At 54.8% G+C, this 16359-nt stretch overlaps 2 protein-coding genes across 9 annotated transcripts in view; one reads left to right on the top strand and one right to left on the bottom strand.

Annotated features, from left to right (window-relative positions):
- The window catches only part of Sdcbp2 (syndecan binding protein 2), a 29922-nt gene extending 26703 nt beyond the window's left edge, over positions 1-3219 (top strand). The window contains exons 7-10 of one of the 2 annotated variants that reach the window (XM_051143540.1): positions 450-625; positions 712-883; positions 2739-2830; positions 3123-3219. In XM_051143540.1, coding sequence (XP_050999497.1) covers positions 450-625; positions 712-883; positions 2739-2830; positions 3123-3177 — 495 coding nt within the window. In that variant the 3' untranslated portion in view covers positions 3178-3219. Of the gene's footprint in view, positions 1-449; positions 884-2738; positions 2831-3122 lie in introns of both variants that reach the window. The other variant, XR_007830491.1, reaches the window with a different exon arrangement.
- A 3672-nt stretch (positions 3220-6891) lies between these two features.
- The window catches only part of Snph (syntaphilin), a 714025-nt gene continuing 704557 nt past the window's right edge, over positions 6892-16359 (bottom strand). For 2 of the 7 annotated variants that reach the window (XM_051143495.1, XM_051143494.1), the window contains 4 exons: positions 14865-14961; positions 14078-14284; positions 10501-10650; positions 6892-8122 (listed from right to left, as the gene is read on the bottom strand). In XM_051143495.1, the coding sequence (XP_050999452.1) occupies positions 6952-8122; positions 10501-10650; positions 14078-14284; positions 14865-14914 (1578 nt within the window). In that variant the 5' untranslated portion in view covers positions 14915-14961 and the 3' untranslated portion in view covers positions 6892-6951. Of the gene's footprint in view, positions 8123-10500; positions 10651-14077; positions 14285-14864; positions 15271-16359 lie in introns of those variants that run through there. The other 5 variants (XM_051143498.1, XM_051143493.1, XM_051143492.1 and 2 more) reach the window with 5 other exon arrangements.

Here is a 16359-nt window from a genome sequence, read left to right as displayed (position 1 = left end):
AGTGGTTAGGGAATCCCCCCCTCCCAGGGCTCAGAGAGCCTCTGTCCACAGCAAGGAAGGTTCCAAGCAGGGACCTTAATATCTGATGCCTAAAGGCTGTGTCTAGTTGCAGAAGGGACACTCTTTCAGCCCCATACAAGGATCCTGTCACTCAGAGTCCCCTAACTCCCTATGGGTCTGGCTTCCTGATGGCTGTAGAGAAAGCCAGCCTCATGTCTTTGGGAAGAGTGGTGCAGGACTGATTGTGACGCTGAAATGCTGATTCAGCATACTTTGTGTGGTCTGGTGTGTTTCCTCCTCCAGGAAAACCAGGGGTAACCTGTGTATCCCCCTGCAGATCCTAGGTGCCACCACACCATAAGTTCACAGGGTATGGGGAAAGAACATTTTAGCGGTCGGGCCTGGGCTCAGACAGCCAGGGGTGCTGACTCTGGGGTCCTGCTTTCCAGGGGCTCTTTGTACAGCTGGTCCAGGCCAACACCCCTGCATCCCTTGTGGGGCTGCGCTTTGGGGACCAGATCCTGCAGATTGACGGGTGTGACTGTGCCGGGTGGAGCACACACAAAGCTCACAAAGCATTGAAGAAGGCATCCGCGGAGAAGATCGTCATGGTTGTCCGGGACAGGTCAGTCAGTAGCCAGGTCCCAGCATCCTCCCTGCCTGGCCCCAGCCACACACCACAAGCCCAGCTCACTGTCCCTCTCCCCCCAGGCCACTCCAGCGGACTGTCACTATGCACAAGGACAGCTCAGGCCAAGTTGGCTTCTTCATCAAGAAGGGGAAGATTGTGTCTGTGGTAAAGGGAAGCTCTGCAGCCCGGAATGGACTGCTCACCAACCACTACGTGTGTGAGGTGAACGGACAGAACGTCATCGGGCTAAAGGTAGGCAGTGGGGCATCCCTGCCAGAAAATGCAGGCACTGTGGAGACGGCTGGGGTGGGACTGCTCCTGTCTGCATGGTCTGTGGAACCTGCCAGAGCCTCGACTTCCCCATCCTAAGGTAGATGGGACTCCAGCACTCCAGCATGACTTCGTGTGTAGATCTCGGAGCAGTGTTAATCGGGATGAGGAGGAACCTCGTAAGAATTCACTCGTTACTAACGCACAGGGTGTGCCAGTGGGGTGTTATAATGCGTGGGGACATGGACACCCAGCCGGCTGCTGGCCACAAGGACACCTTCTCCTCTGTGTGGTACCTTCTCTCTGGTGGCTCATCACATTCAGCAGTGGGGTCTCCCTCTAGGGAAATGACTTGGAAATCCATTTGTGGGCATTATTGTTCAAGGAGGGTAGGTGAATTCTCTCTTCAGAGCCAGAAGGTACACTTGGCTTTAGGCACATGCTGTGGATGTGGAAAGAAGGGCAGAGACAAATTGTGTGGTTTGGGACATGACCTCATGCCACTCTACAGTGGCTGTGCTTCTCCACCCCACGGTGCTTGTGGGTGGGCAGTGGCATCTCACTCCATAGTGGGCACAAGCCACGCCTATCACGCATCTGCTTTCTTGCCCCTGGCAGTCTCCCCTCACGTTCTGTGGAGACTTACTCCAGTGGCTTGTACTAGTGTGGTCAGTAAGCTCTTCCTGTATCTGAGCTCCCTCCCAGTGCACTCCCTCCCATTTCTCTGGAACCAAGTATACCGGGCAAAAGGCCACCAAGGTCTGTGCTTGAAACTCTGAGCGCAGTAATGTCACTTGTGAGCAGCCGCAGATTGCTTCCTTTAACACGATAGCAGTTCCCTTGTAAGTCTAAGAGTAGCCATGCTCGGGGAGGGGGTGGCGGGGCTGGAGAGGTGGCGCGGGCTTAAGAGCACTGGCTGCTCTTCCAAAGGTCCTAAGTTCAATTCCTGGCAACCACATGGTGGCTCACAGCCATCTATCATGAGATTTGGTGCCCTCTTCTGGCGTGCTGGTGTACATGCAGGCAGAACACTGTGTGTGTGTGTGTGTGTGTGTGTGTGTGTGTGTGTGTGTGTGTGTGTGTGTGTGTGTGTGTGTGTGTGTGTGTGTGTGTGTGTGTGTGTGTGTGTGTGTGTTGTGTGTGTGTTACTCCGCCTAGCCACAGCACCACGAGATCCTTAGATACTAGGCCTGCGCTCTTGAGCAGTGCCAGGTAGTTATGCTTTTAGAGGTCAGTTATCTTCCACAGTTTGTGGCCACCCGTGGTCCGCTAAGGCATCTCTTTCCCCACTTATTCTGCAATAACCAAGAAAGCACAGAACCAGATTCCTTATAAAAGCAATCAAATGATTCACATTGTCACCGGGGTCTGAGCAGGGACCAGAGGCTCCTTACTACAGCTGTAGTCATTCCACTGGCGGACACCCTTTGCGTGGAGATCGTCTCTTGTTCTCCTTATGACCTAAGCAGTTTCTACCACTGAGGTGTGGGAGAGGACCCATACGGCTGCCTCAGGCTGGTGAGCTAGCAGGAGCCTGAGGATACCACCGAAGCTGGTAGGGGGCCTGAGAATCGCATTTTGTGAGGCAGTGCTGTCAGGTCCACACGGCTGGTCCTCAAGAAATGGGAGGCCAATTCCCACTCATGTGACCCTAGCAATTCTCAGATGACAGGAACCATAACCCTACCTGAGATGTCTGGGGTCCCAGGCAGCCAGCTGCAGCAGGCAGGTGTGAGGTGTGGGCGGTGTCCTCTAGCCGCTGCCGTGCTGAGCTACCAGTTGGGCAGCCGTGCTAGCCCTGGTTCCCAGGATGACCAGTCACTTTCCTCCTCTTTAGGACAAAATGATTACAGAGATTCTCACCACAGCTGGCAATGTCATCACACTGACCATCATTCCCACTGTGATCTACGAGCACATGATCAAAAAGTAAGGCTATTACACCCCACTTGTGTACGCTACGTCCCCTTCACTTCCTATGCCCTGGCAGCCCTGGGGCTGACCCAGAGCACGGGTCTGGTCTGCCCCGTCTTTGACTGTTCATCAGTTTCATGGTGGCTAGAGGCTTCTCGTGACTTGAAATCCTTAGAAGTTGGGGGGGGGAGGGTGCTGAATGCAGCTCCTGCGGGGCAAACAGGCTGGGGTGAGAAGGAAGGAAGGAAGGAAGGAAGGAAGGAAGGAAGCTGCCAGTTTCAGTCACTGTCATTGGTGCCCTATCTAGGTTGTCCCCACTGCTGCTTCAGCACACCATGGATCATTCGGTTCCAGACATCTAAAGCTACAGGAGGGCAGCTCAGCCTCCCCCCTCCCCCCACCCATCCTGCAGGGAAGACAGCAGTCCTCTGATACAGGTTACGACTGGCTTGCTGCCTGGGTCTGGGCATTGCAGGGGTGTATACCAAGTGGACACATATTGGGTGAGCCTGTCATTGCTCATTCCAGGCCTCCTGGGTCCTGAGTACGAGCTATGCTGGGACACAGGTGGGACTTAGGTACCTGGCTTTCTGTACCTAGATGCTGGGCACTTAGGCAGAAAAGCAGAACGTTACTGAGTGCAGCTGGGTCCCTTTGCAGGGCTTTGCCCCTTCTAGTTTGCCTAGTTTGACAGGAGCACCTGCGTGGTCTTGGCCTCCATTGCTCTTTGTCACAGATTGTGTATAGATTAGTGGTTAACGCCTTACTGTCTTTTGAATAAAGAGTTGATTTTCAACACAGCCTCTTCCATGAAAGTTCCTGAAAATTCCAGCATCCCTGATCCCATGGCATTCCAGAGCAGCTTTTGCTTTTGGACAGTAGCCAGACTAAGGTCTTATCTGTGTGCCTCTGAGAGCAGTGGCCTATGTGCGGTGGGAGGCTTGCCAGTGTGCCATAGGGATGTTGGCACTGAGGGACATGTGGCTGTGGCATGGCAGGGATAGTGGAGGGGACTCTGCGCTGGCTTTGGGACCCCTGCTGAATTTATGGTTGTTTTTATAGCTACAGAATGGGCCAGAGAAGCCATTTCAGGACTACTGAAAAGACCTGGAATATTCTCCCAGTGCAGAGCAGGAAGGGCAGAGAGGCTCCAGTCAGTCCTAGTGGGGCCGAGCCAGCCAATAGCCGATTCCATCTGTGTTGGGTGCTATGGTGGGTTTCTCACCCACCCCAACACACTTAGAGAAATGACACGGGTACAAAGACACCAGGCTGAGGGGCTGGATGTGTGTTCATGCTTTTAATTCAGAGCTGTTGGCTACAGGCACAACTCTGTCTGAACAAAAGGACAAAGGAGACCGAGAGTTAAGACCCCTTCCCATGGCCCTCCCTCCTGTGACTCCTGAAGTTTCTGTCAAGAGGCTAGCCTAATGTGAGAGTGCATGGTGGCCTGTTTGAATTGTCACCTAGACCAGAGGCGGGGGGGCTGTGAGTTTCCTGGGTGGAGGCCCCTCAATAGCCTTTGGCTGGGGATTTGCTGTCCCTACTCCTGAGAAGGGGTCTCAGTGGAAAGCTATGTATGCTACCTGCTTGGAGACACTGGTCCTGAACTCTGCTCAGAAGTCTTCACTGAGCCCCTGTTGGAGGGATCCAGAACGAAGAAGCCACTACTTCAAGCCACTGGGCTCCAAGGGCCCAGGAGCTATAGAAGGCAGTTCCTGGGGACACTTCCTCAAGACCCTGTCCGCTCTGACTGGAGGCAGGGGAAAGGAGCACCCTGGACATTTTTGCTCCAGGAGCCAAGGGCAAGAGGGCAAGTTGCAGTCTATGGGTGGCAGCCAACAGGAAAGGAAGGGGGGGGGGAGCTTTGGGAAATGAGCATCTAAGGAGAGCCTGGCCCAGTTCCACCTTGCTCTCAGCCCCCTTCTCCATGCCTGGGACCAGCAGACTGCTGAAGTGTCTACTTCCAAGCCCACCTCCTGGGATTGCATGGGCACTGCAACCACTCTGCACAGATATGGGACTCTGGGCTTATGTACACGTAGGAACAGGGCCATCCCCCCAGCCTACAGGGCTCCAGGGTTGACCCAGGGCTGGGTAGTGAGCTGCTTACTCCCCTGGCAAGGAGCAGAGCCCCCTTCTCATAAACAGAACTCAGGAAAGAGGACTCCTGCAGTAGGTGAGGTCCTCTGGTGACCACACAGGCAGGGCTAGGCCACGGCAGGAGCAGGGTGGTGGCCAATTCCACTTACTGGCTCTACAGACCTTTAACCCTTTACAGTGGCTTCTCCAGCAGCAGGAACAGACAGAACCACAGTGCTAGCCCTGCCCAAGTCCACCAAACACGAGACAGGACAAGAAGGCCCAGACAGCAAGACAGGAAACAGAAGGGCTGCAAAGTTGGACTAAATGCCAATGGTGAAAAATATATGGATTTTTATGTTGTCAAATATAGTTCATACATTTATTTTCTCAGCAGAGCTTCGACTGTTGCTAAGGAGACGTATGGAGCTCCATGAGTGCATGGCGCAGGAGGCTGGGTCCGTAGCCAGTCCCGGCTTGGCTTTGGATCAGTTTTATCCCCTGTCTTTCCATGGTACCACCCCAGTGTCCTATGGGGCAGCCCCAGCGAGGCCTCAGGCATTTGTGTTTGGTTCAGCTGAGGGTAGGGGTGCTCCACCAAGGATGGCTGGTCTGAGGCCCCAACCGAGGTGGGGAAGTTTTGGAGGCACAAAGCGTGTGGCAGAGGGCTCTTGCCCTGATGGCTAGGCTTGCTGCCCACTCCCAGTGCATGCAGGTGCCCCTTGGGAAGGGCACAGAGTGGAGGGGCAGAACTCATGAGTCAAGGAGTGGCCACTGGGGCAACAGTGGAGGGCACGCAACCTTAGCAGAGAACCAGAGAGGCTCCTATGCCAGAGGGTGAGACTCAGGGGTCTACCAGCTCCCCAGAGGTGGGCCAGTCAGGTAGGTATGTCCTCTCTGGGAAGAAGGAGGAAGTGAGGATCAGGGCATCTTCCCAGGCTGACTGGGCCTAGACCAGGAGCAGCACAGGCAGGCTCCTACTACCTGGCCATGCCCCTGCTTGGGAAACATACTCAGGGGACCCTGTTTGGCATGGACAGGCAGATGCTGTGGCTTCAGAATCTCATCTGGAGGTGCCCTCAGATGGCCACCTTCCTCTGGAGTCAGCTGGGTCAGAGATTCAGAAACCTTCATCCCAGAAAGCAAGCAGCCTGGGGGTTCTGGGACGGGCAGGCAACTAAGCCTGTAAGGGAACCAAGTGCAAACATGGATAGGGCCAAAGGGGCCAAAGGGGCCAAAGGGGCTCTGACTTTCCCAACTCACCGAGGCGCCTCTAGGCTACAGATGAGATGGACTCATCTCAAAGCGAAGGGCCCTAGAGCTGCTGGCCCTCACCTCCTCTGTGCCCAGTAGAGCCTGGGGCTTGGGTAAGGGCTCCCTCCCAAAGCCACGGTGAGCATGTCAGGAGTAATAATGGGCATTGGATGTCTCACAAAGATCTAACACACCCAGAAGCCAAGAGGAGGACAGACAGACAGACACAGAACCTCCCCTGCCCTCTGCCTCTCCTGCCGGAGCTGGTCATTCCAGCTGGACCACAGTTTTGCATTTCAGGGCAAGGGAGGGGAGCAGAAGCTCCAGCGGGACCTGGGCAGCCAGACCCTGCTTGGGGTAGTCCTCGGCATTTTGGGTCCTGGCAGCCTCCATTTGAGGAGGTAATACTGGTCTAGGGGCCTAGGAGAAAAGGCATGGAGTGGACTAGGTGCTGGAAGGAGGTGCAAGGGAGGGGAGGATTCCCACACCAATACGGCCAGAGACTTTTCGAGCAGGGCCTGCCTTGTGTAAAGTCTGGGTAGGCAGAGGGGCCAGAGGGAAGCTCTCACCAGTTTCTCTCTCTTCAATTAGCCACATTTACCTTTTCTCTCTCGAAGTTTTGGGATGCCTTTCTGAATCCCTGACACTATGAACATCTGGGTTGGGGTGCTATTCCAGACCTGAAAGTAAATAAGAGGATGCCAATGGGGATGGTGGGGGTGGGGTGGGGTGTGGGGGCAGCAAACGGCATCCTACAATCAATGGTCAGGCTGCCGAGAGTGGAGAGCCCCGCAGCCTCCTCAGAGCTGGGAGCCACCTGCTGAGCTGGAGCTTGGCTGGCTCAGTGAGCGGCAGCTGATTCTACGGATGGAGTGCAAGGCCACCGTGCAGCAGCCCCTCAGCAGGGAGCTGATGTTGTAAATGGGCTGGCCCTGACGCCGCTGGGAGCGGCAGAGCCAGGCCACCGTTGGCACAGCTGGCACAACCACAGCCAGCAGATCCACGATGTAGTGGCGGCTCCAGTAACTCTTGGGTTCCTTTTCGGTGGTGGTAGCTGCCTCCTGCTCCTCTTCCACGGGACACACCACACTCACTGGCAGTCCCAGGTTAGAGTTGGCTGCAGGCTGGTGTGTAGCTGGCCCACAGGTGACGGGCTCTGGGGCCTCAAGCTCGTCACCTACTGTCACCACCACTGCTGAGTTGGGGTCTCTGGGCCCTGAGGGGTGGCGATCCAGCTCTGAGTGCCTGTCCTTGGGGACTGAACCACACCCCTGAGCCTGGCCCACTTTCTCTAGGATGGTGTTGAGGTCAGGCTGGTTCTGCACAAAGTCTGTCTGGATGGCTCTCTCCTGCATGCAGCTGGCCTGCACAGCAGCCTCCATGCCACACAGGAGCTTCTCATAGGTGTTGCTGGCAGGGAAGCGGGGCCCCAGGTTGAAGGAGCTGTGCAGTGAGGCTTCCTCAAAGCCACAGTCCACTCCTGATGACAGCAGGCTACTGGCTTCCAGGGCGTCCGTCCGACTCAATGTGTCGTCGGCAGCCACGAATCCACTCTCAGCTCCGTCTTCAGCAGAGGCGGTGGAGGGATCCCCTGGCTGGCGGTCCCCGCAAACGGCTGGGTCACTCAGCTTAGTGTAGGTGGAGCTTCGGGTGAGGGAGCGTGCAGGGGACCCACCAGCGGACTCCCCGGTTCCTTCCTCCTTGGCTATCCCGTTCTGGGCCACCTCCATGCTGTGCAGCAGAGTCTCTAGCTTCTTGTTCTGGATGTTAATGTCCACAAAGTACTTCTGTAGTCCCGTGTCCTTGCCTATCAGGTTGTTCTTGACAGTATCGATGACCTGCTTGAGCTGCCTGATCTCCTTGCGGGCCTCTTTCAGAGCCAGCTGGGCTTCTACGCGGTGGCACTCCTCCTCAATCCAGTCCTCCTGCATGCGGGACAGCTGCGTCTTCAGGTCATCGATCTCTGTGTCCCTGTGTGCAAAGGAGACACGCTTGCTTACATCCCGTCCTCCTCACCTGTCATGGCTACTGCAGAGAGGCAAGGAGTTGTCGCCAAGCACCAACAGCCCCAGAGTGGGGGTGGCTCAGAGCTAGAGACAAAAGTTGGAGGGTTTGATGATGCTTCTTCCCTCTGTCCCACAGGGTGGAGTGAAGGTGAGTGGAGGCAGGGGCCGAGACGGGAGGGCTGCCATTCCTTCCCTCTCTTAGCAGGAGGAATCACATCCTCAGCCCCCACACTAAGAAAGCCTTTCACATCATCACCTCCAGAGGAGACTGCAGGCCCTACCTGATGAGCCTACTGCTATGTATAAATGTGATAAGCTCTTACTGCAGAGCAGCAGACACTAGAGAGGGAGACGGTTTCCCACGGAAGCACCTTGTGAATGTTTTAAGTGGAGAGACATTTGTCCCCAGGTCCCCAGGGAGAGGATGATGACATGAGAGAAACGACAGCCTTTGCTGATGGTGGGGGAGCCGATGATTTTACAGTGGTCCTCTTGCAGGAGGACCAGAAGTGGTAAATGAATCAGAGGAGGGTGAGGAGGACTGGGTGGCTCTCTTGTATGCACACTAGCATCTTCTTTGTATTTAAGAGGAGAGGCTGAAGAGATGAATAGTAAATGCGCAGTTTCCGAGAGAAAGGCTGCACCAGCAAGCCCATCAACAGCAAGAATTCCACCCAGGACGGCTAAGGCCCTCCAAATCCCTCAATTACAGATGGGCCCAGGGAAGACGGGGTGGTTAGTGAACCATACCACAGTGACCAGAAGGAAATTAGGGTGAGACTCTTATGGATACTGACTGCAAGCAGCAGGGCAGGAGGGCATTCATGGATGCTTACCATCCTGTCCAAGCATTCTTCCAGTACCGTGTCTGTCTGTCTGTCTGTCTGCTTGTCTGCCTGCCTGCCTGTCCCTCTCTCTCTCTCTCCCCCCCCCCTCTGTCTCTGTCTCTCTGTCTCTGTCTCTCTCTCTGTCTCTCTTTCTCTCTGTCTCTGTCTCTGTCTCTGTCTCTCTCCAAGATTTAGTTATTTATTTTTATGTATGATCGCTCTATCTGCATATCTGCATATACACCTGCAGGCCAGAAGAGGGCATCAGATCCCAGTATAGATGTGTGTTAACCACCAAGTGGTTGCTCGGAACTGATCTCAGGACCTCTGGAAGAGCAGACAGTGCTCTCTCCAGCCCTCCAGCCCCTTCTTAGGGATGTGATCTACATACAACCTGTCAGCTGAGAATCTGGCTTATGTGAATAAACTACCAATGGCACGGCTATCACTAGGGGATTTATCCTAGCTGAGTGACGACACCACACAGGGCACCACAGATTTTCCAAGGTTAGATTGGAAATCAACTCCAGAGGTCAAGCAATATCCCGTAGTAGGGGCTGGCCACCCAACAGAGTTCAATTCAGCAGTGGGCTAAGGGAGGGCAGGGAACTGGAGCTCCCTGAGTGACAACAGCAAGCAGATCTGCCCTCTTCCTCAGGGTAGGGCATCTCCACTCCTCACTCATGCCTGCCCTGGGAGGTGAGTCTGCAAGGAGCTGGGCATGCTCAGCATGGCTGCCCCTTGTGCCTCTCTCCTTGGAGCCAGCTCGACCAAATGGCTTTCCAGTCCTGAGCTGGCCTGGAGCTATAGGATAACATTTGAACCCCATCTTAAAGGAAAGGGTTGACCAGGATGCAAGATGAGAGAAAAGGCACCTCACAGGGAGTGGGGGAGCACATTGTCCACAAGCTCAGAGGGGTTTGTCAAAGTACATGGTGTCTGAGGAGTAGGAGGGAGGCTAGCACAAAAGTGTGGGTATTAAATAACACCTGGAGAGTGTGAAGAGAAAGGCAGGGTGCCAAGCATAAACCTGTTACGGGGTCCTAGGGTCACAGAGGGGTTAGGGATGAGCTGAGGGCAGCCACAGAACACCTTTCTTCCAGACACAGGCAAATGGTCCACATGCCACTACTGGCTGGCTCAGAGAGGAGGCCAAGAGATGAGCTGATGGCTCCTCATGGACATCAGTGCAAAAGGCCAATTGGCCTATGAGCAGCATTGGGAAAAGAGCAGCAACCCGGAAAAGAAACCTTGGTTCAAAGATGGTGGAGCCCATAGACCAGCACTTGAAACCCCTGAACTCTGAAACCACAACAAACTCAGACTGGACTGGCTTCTTGGCAGAGGCGAGTCACACATGCTGTACCATAACAAGTGGGCCCACATGAGGCTTTGCTGGGAGGTAGAGAGCAGCAAGGCCTCTTCCTCTTTCTTCCCAGGGGATACCCCAGGGCTCGGACTCTGCTGAGATTGGAGCTGGTGGACATCCCCAGGGCTTCCCTTAGTGGCCACTCACCGGTCCTGGAGCCGGTCCTGTGTGTCCTTGAGCCGGGCCCTCAGGTGCCTGATGCAAACCTCCTTTTGCTGCAGTGGCGTCAGGTACTGCTCCGGGGTGGGAGGTTTGATGCCGTGATTGTCGCTGCATAGTGTGTACTTCATGGAGCGCCTGTAAAGGGTATGTCCATCAGAGGTGGGGGTTGAAGAGGACAGGCCCTGTACAGGGCTGGGCTGGGGAGCAGGGCCCTCTAGCCTACCTGTCTTCAGCTTAGCCTGTGCCACCAGCCCTCCTGCGCAGGCCTTGTGGGCATGACACAAAGGAAGGCAGCCAGCCTTCTGAGAAATGAGTTGTTTTTTGTTTCTATTGGTTGATTTTGGTTTTGGTTATGATTGTTCAAGACAGGGTCTCTCTGTGTAGCCCTAGCTGTCCTGGACTCGAACTCACAGAGATCCGCCTGCCTCTGCCTCCCGAGTGCTGGGATTAAAGGCGTGCGCCACCACGCCCGGCTTGAGAGATGAGTTTTAATGAAGGTCTTCTGAGTGAGGAGTAGGATAGGGGACTCAAGGCTCCTCTCCTGAGGGAAGAGGGGACCTCTCCTGAGGCCTGTGTGTGCTAAGTACCTTATGACACCATGTGTGGACCCTCACTGCAGCAAAGGGTGCCGGGAAGCCTCTCTCCTATGAACACCCACTCACTTCAGAGAGGCTGGCTCAAGTACACGGTCTCATGTACTTCCTGAGCCCAGGCTGCCTGTCCTCAATAGAGGAAGAGTGTGAAGACAGGAAGCAAGGGGAGGCTCCATATGGGCTGGAAGATAAAGACTCACCTGCAGGAGAGCTGACATCTTCCCGGATGGAGATGTTCTCCTCCCTGTAGCTGAAAGCCCTATCTAGCATAGGGGCGGGAACGGGGAGCACAGACAGGTATGACGTCATGGCTGGGTCTACAGACACCCTGATACACTCTCTTCACCCACATTCAGGGGCATGCAGGTTTGCATTACACATATACACTGAGGGGGTGGGGGGGGCAGGGCGGGGTCTGGATGTTCCTTTTCCTCTCGGGAAATTCATGGTGTCTGGGCACGCTGTACACCTACACGTCCCCATGTGTGTATATACACCATTTTCATGCTGTCGGCCCAGGATACCAGGCTTGTTTCCGCAGCTATGATCTGAGGCATGTGTGGATCTGAGGACTACCTCTATATGGGGACAATTAGCAGCAGTGTCCCGGGTGACAGCTGGCTGGCTGCTTTCTGCAGCTGATACAGTGTGTGTGCTAAAACCATACCTTTGTGGGGGAGCCTCCACCCAGAGGGCCACGGGGGCCAAGATGGAGGGCTGGCCAATTGCTTTCCTAGCAAGGAGAACTCCCTGATTCCACAACAGACTACAGTCCAGATGGTTCCGCCCACGGCTTCCTGGCTGCAGGGTCTGTTCTGAAGAACACTACTTGGTTCTTGGTTTCAAAGCCCAGGAGTGTTCCCACACACTGGCGACTACGGCCCCTGCAGCAGTGACACTGCTGTTCCAGGGGCTGGGAACAGCCAGGCTCAGCAGAAACACTTCCTAGGCCTGGAAGAGATTGGTCCTGTGGAGGCCCGTCGTGGAAGCAGGCACGTGCAAGGCAGGTTTAAAATTTCACGGGAGCTGAGTAATGTTTACTGCAGTCTGTAAAGTGTTAGGAAGAAGGTGGTGATAGGAGGGGAAGCCAGGCCATACAGATGCTCCTCCAGCCCACTTGGCATGGGGCAAGGGGTGGCATGGTAGGTGCCTGGTTTTTCCCATCCTGGTCTAAGATCTTGTCAAAAGAGAAGGAGCCATACAGAATCCACTACTCAGATCTGTAGCTGCCCTCGTGCCCTGCAAGGGATTTGGCAAGTGGACACAGACACAGACCTGTGGTGAGTGAAGAGGGGTCCTCAGCCTGGCATGAGGCAAGGGCTGAAGAAGTCAGCATCAAACCAGTAAGAATGAGGGGCCGAGTGAAGTGCAGGCTTAAAATGCTTGTTTTTTTTTTTTGTTTTTGTTTTTGTTTTTTTTTTTTGAGACAGGATTTCTCTGTGTAGCCTTGACTGTCCTAGACTCACTTTGTAGTCTAGGCTGGCCTCGAACTTACAGTGATCTGCCTGCCTCTGCCTCCTGAGTGCTGGGATTAAAGGCGTGCGCCACCACGCCCGGCTTTCATGGGCATTTTTAATACATGCTTACTATCTCATTCTGTCTCTGTCTCTCTCTATCTCTGTCTCTGTATCTCTCTGTCTCTCTCTCTGTCTCTTTCTCTCATGTGTGTATTCAAAAATAGAAGTATGTGATCATGCACATGTTAGCAGAAACTGCCTGGCTGCAGGGTGGCCCTTAGGTAACGTGTCCTACCCTCCCAGGGGTAGCAGCCCATTGCCCCCATCTTGGGTAACAATAAGACTCTTCCACAGGTGCTCAATCTTGGGTTTAGGACTGCGCCATGGGCTTCGGATGGGAGATGTGTTACAAAACTGTTAGTAACAGAAAAGTCTGGAAACTTTAACTTCCATGCTTTTCAAATATAAACTGGTTTGAAGTCAGATGCTAGGTACAGGTCATACACATGACTGTTACCCACCACCCACAGCTCGGTGGCAAAACTTGAGGTCTGTGGCCTTAGTGGCTTTGGACATCACTGAATACAGATGACGTCTCTCTAAGAGGGAGGAGCTCACCTGTGGGACTGTAGTCAGGACCCACCCCTGTCCTCGTCTGCCCATAACCCTCAAGCCTCAGTATGGTCTAGGATACACAGGCAGGGTGCTGATCCACTCACTGACATCTCTGGGTTATCAGCCCCATTTTATGGCAAATAAAAAAAATTGAGCCTCAGAGACAGGAAGCTGAGTCTAAAGCCCGTGGTTCCCACAACCTCCCACTGCCTACTTCTATTCCAGCACCCAGGAAACAGGGTACAATATTATCACCCCAGTTCTAACATCCTGGTCTTCAAGGACCCACAGCACCTTCTTTGTCTGTCCTCCCAGTGACTCTGTGTTTTCAGGTCTCTGTGTACTATTCCCAGTCCATAACTTAGCACATGCCACATCTGCAGCACATCTGCACTTTCAGTGTCCGAGACAATGTCCCATATGCATCTTGTCTTCTCCTCTCTGTTTGGGGTGGTACCTTAGGGAGGGGGAACACCAATACTCTGAATTAACTGGATACTTTGCTAGTAAGTCACATGACCTAGTTCTAACCAATGAAGTCTAGGCAAAATTTCATAGGCAAAGCATCCCTTCTCTGAGCAGTGACTGGATGGCTGGCAGTACAGGAGCCATCTTGGGATAATTAGCACAAAAGATGGTGGAGCAGGAGGAGGTGAGACCTGTGGTGTTTCAGGAGTTGCCTGTTTCTGGTTCCTTGCCCTGACACCCCCCTGCATTTGCTCATGTCCATCTTCCAGACAGGAACCAAAGCTCAGAGGGGGAGATGTGAGTGGCCCGAGGCCAAAGTAAGTAAGAATGCTGGCGGTAGGACGGTCAGAACATGGTGCTGCCCTCCCCCTTCTCCTGGGCACCAGGTTCCCAGGCAGCCAGGTCAGGCTGGGAAGAGGAGCTGGTTACCTCGGTGTGGGGCTGCTGTCACTGCCCTTGCAGGAGCCAGAGTTGCTGCTGCTGCTGAGGGAGGAAGTGCCGTAGGCGTCCCGCACACTCACAGGTGGAGAGGTGCGCCTGGAGGCAGGGAGAAGAGGCAGCTGCTCAGGCTGGCTGGCGGGCAGCTGTGGGCACTGGGCGAACACTGCCAGGCCGCTGCGGCCTAAAGCACCCCCGCTTCGGGTTCATCATGGGGAAGGAGGGTAAGAAAGGCGGGGGGGGGGGGACGACGACACACATACACACACAGACAAGGGTGACAGAACAGACAGTGGAAATCAAGATGGGCACCAGAAGCCGGCTGACCCTCCCCAGGGCTGAGAACAGAGTCTAGACAGGGCTGTGGACAAATGGTGGTCCAGGGTGTCTCAGCCTAGGGAAGGATATCCATGCACGAACTGAAACAGAGGGGGGCAGAATGGGGTAGGCAGGAAGTGACTGGAAGAGGGGCCCACAGGGTGACAGTCAAAGGAGATCTATCGCAGGATGGCAATGGCTGCGCCGGTGCTGAGGGGAACCTTCTGATAACTGTTATATCCACCGTGTCATTTGGGTCCTTAAATAGGTCCTGGAGGTGGCATGGATCAGCCAGCCTATTTTAAGAATGGGGAAACCGAGGGCACAGTTTGCTTAAAGGCACACTGCAAGTGTGCTGCAGATACTGAAAGACAGAAAAAGAAAAGAAAAGAAAAAAAAAAAAAAAAAAGCAAGCTCTCCTGCCTCTGAGACCCAGGCTGTAGACAAAGGAGAGACTCACCTGCGAGATCCGGCAGAGGCGCGTCTACTTCCTGGCAGGGACATGGCCATGAGGCTGCGGGTCCTGGTTAGCGGTGGGATAGACGGTGTTCCCGGGGCTGAGGAGAGAGGGCGGGTTGTGGGGGGCGTAGGGAGGGCAGGGCCGGGCCATGTCATCCTCTCACTGGGGCCACTGCCTGGCATGGCTTCTCCTCGTGCCCTTCGGCACGACACCCCAGAATCAAGCGAGGGCCTGTAGGCTAGGCTGTGGGTGGATGCCTCCACCAGTGAATTCAGTGGGGCCTGGCACAGGCTGCTAACCCCAGTTTAAAGTCTCAGTCCTCAGAGCCTCGGGGGCGGCTAGAAGTCATCAGTTCAACCCCAGATCTTCCAGGTCAGTGAAGATGGCTAGAGGGGTGAAGACCCTGCCACAGTCGGACATGGGGCCCCCCGTCTACCACTGCAGCAAACGGATCTTCTATCCTCCCAGCAAGGCCTGCTTCTCCCCAAGTCCCTCAGGACCCGCCTCCCACATCCAGGCCTCCCTCCTTGGCAGGGGCTGCAGGTCAAAGGACTCCTGGTGCAGGAGTAGGAGCCCCAGATTAGGCCGGGCTGGTCTCGATGACCATCACTTTCCCAGTTGGCACGTGGTTCGGGAGGGGGCTTCGTGGCTACAAAGGAGACAAGACAGACGGACATACCAGCACACGTGTAGAAAGATAAATGGACACAGACAAAATAGGTCATTCTGAGATGTGTCACACACATGTCCACGTCCATGCTCAGGCGCCTGCCCACAAGGCAGGACAAGCAGCCAGGCCCTCTGACTTCCATGCTGCGTGCTAGCCTCTGTCATACAAACATGCATGTTTATTTTAGCATATCCCAGGAATCTGCGCACTTCATGTATATGAGGTCAAGGACAAGAGAATAGAAGCCCTCTCTAGGTGCTGAGCATTCCAGGGAGGAAGGGGTGTCTAGCAAATGCATTCACATGCCCTGGAGATTTGAGAAAAGGGGGTGGGTGAACTCGGGCCCACTGACTCAGGAGCTGGGGACCTTAGGATGTTTTCCTGAGTAGGGATTTTAATGGCAAGGGACAGCTCTGCAGGGATGTCTTAGGGATGTGGCGGGGGGGGGGGGGGGGGGGGGGGGGGGGGGGGGCAGGGAGAGGTCCCATGCAGAGGGTGTAGCTGTCTGGGGTCAGGACCAGCATGAGCATCAGCACAGAGCTCTCAGGTCAAGGGAGAGACGCCTTAGGCTTTCCGCAGCCAGTGGCTAGTTTTGAGCCAGCCCCAGAGGTCACAGCCCCCGACTCCACATTCAGAAAGGAGACTGTAGCCAATAGCTGGAAAAGCTTAGCTGAGAATGGCATGCCCTGGACCTCCGCCCGTGCAGGAGGAGAAGCAGCTGCCAAGCCGAATCCCGTGCTGCGTGTGTTACGTACATTACGCCATTGACTTCTCCCAACAACCCTATGAGGAAGTGCTGAGATTAGTCCCCTCTTAGAGATAAGG

Source organism: Acomys russatus, chromosome 4 (assembly GCF_903995435.1).
Source record: "Acomys russatus chromosome 4, mAcoRus1.1, whole genome shotgun sequence".
Taxonomy (NCBI): domain Eukaryota; kingdom Metazoa; phylum Chordata; class Mammalia; order Rodentia; family Muridae; genus Acomys; species Acomys russatus.
The sequence above is the reverse complement of the archived record's forward strand: the minus strand, read 5'-3'. Positions and strand labels throughout refer to the sequence as shown.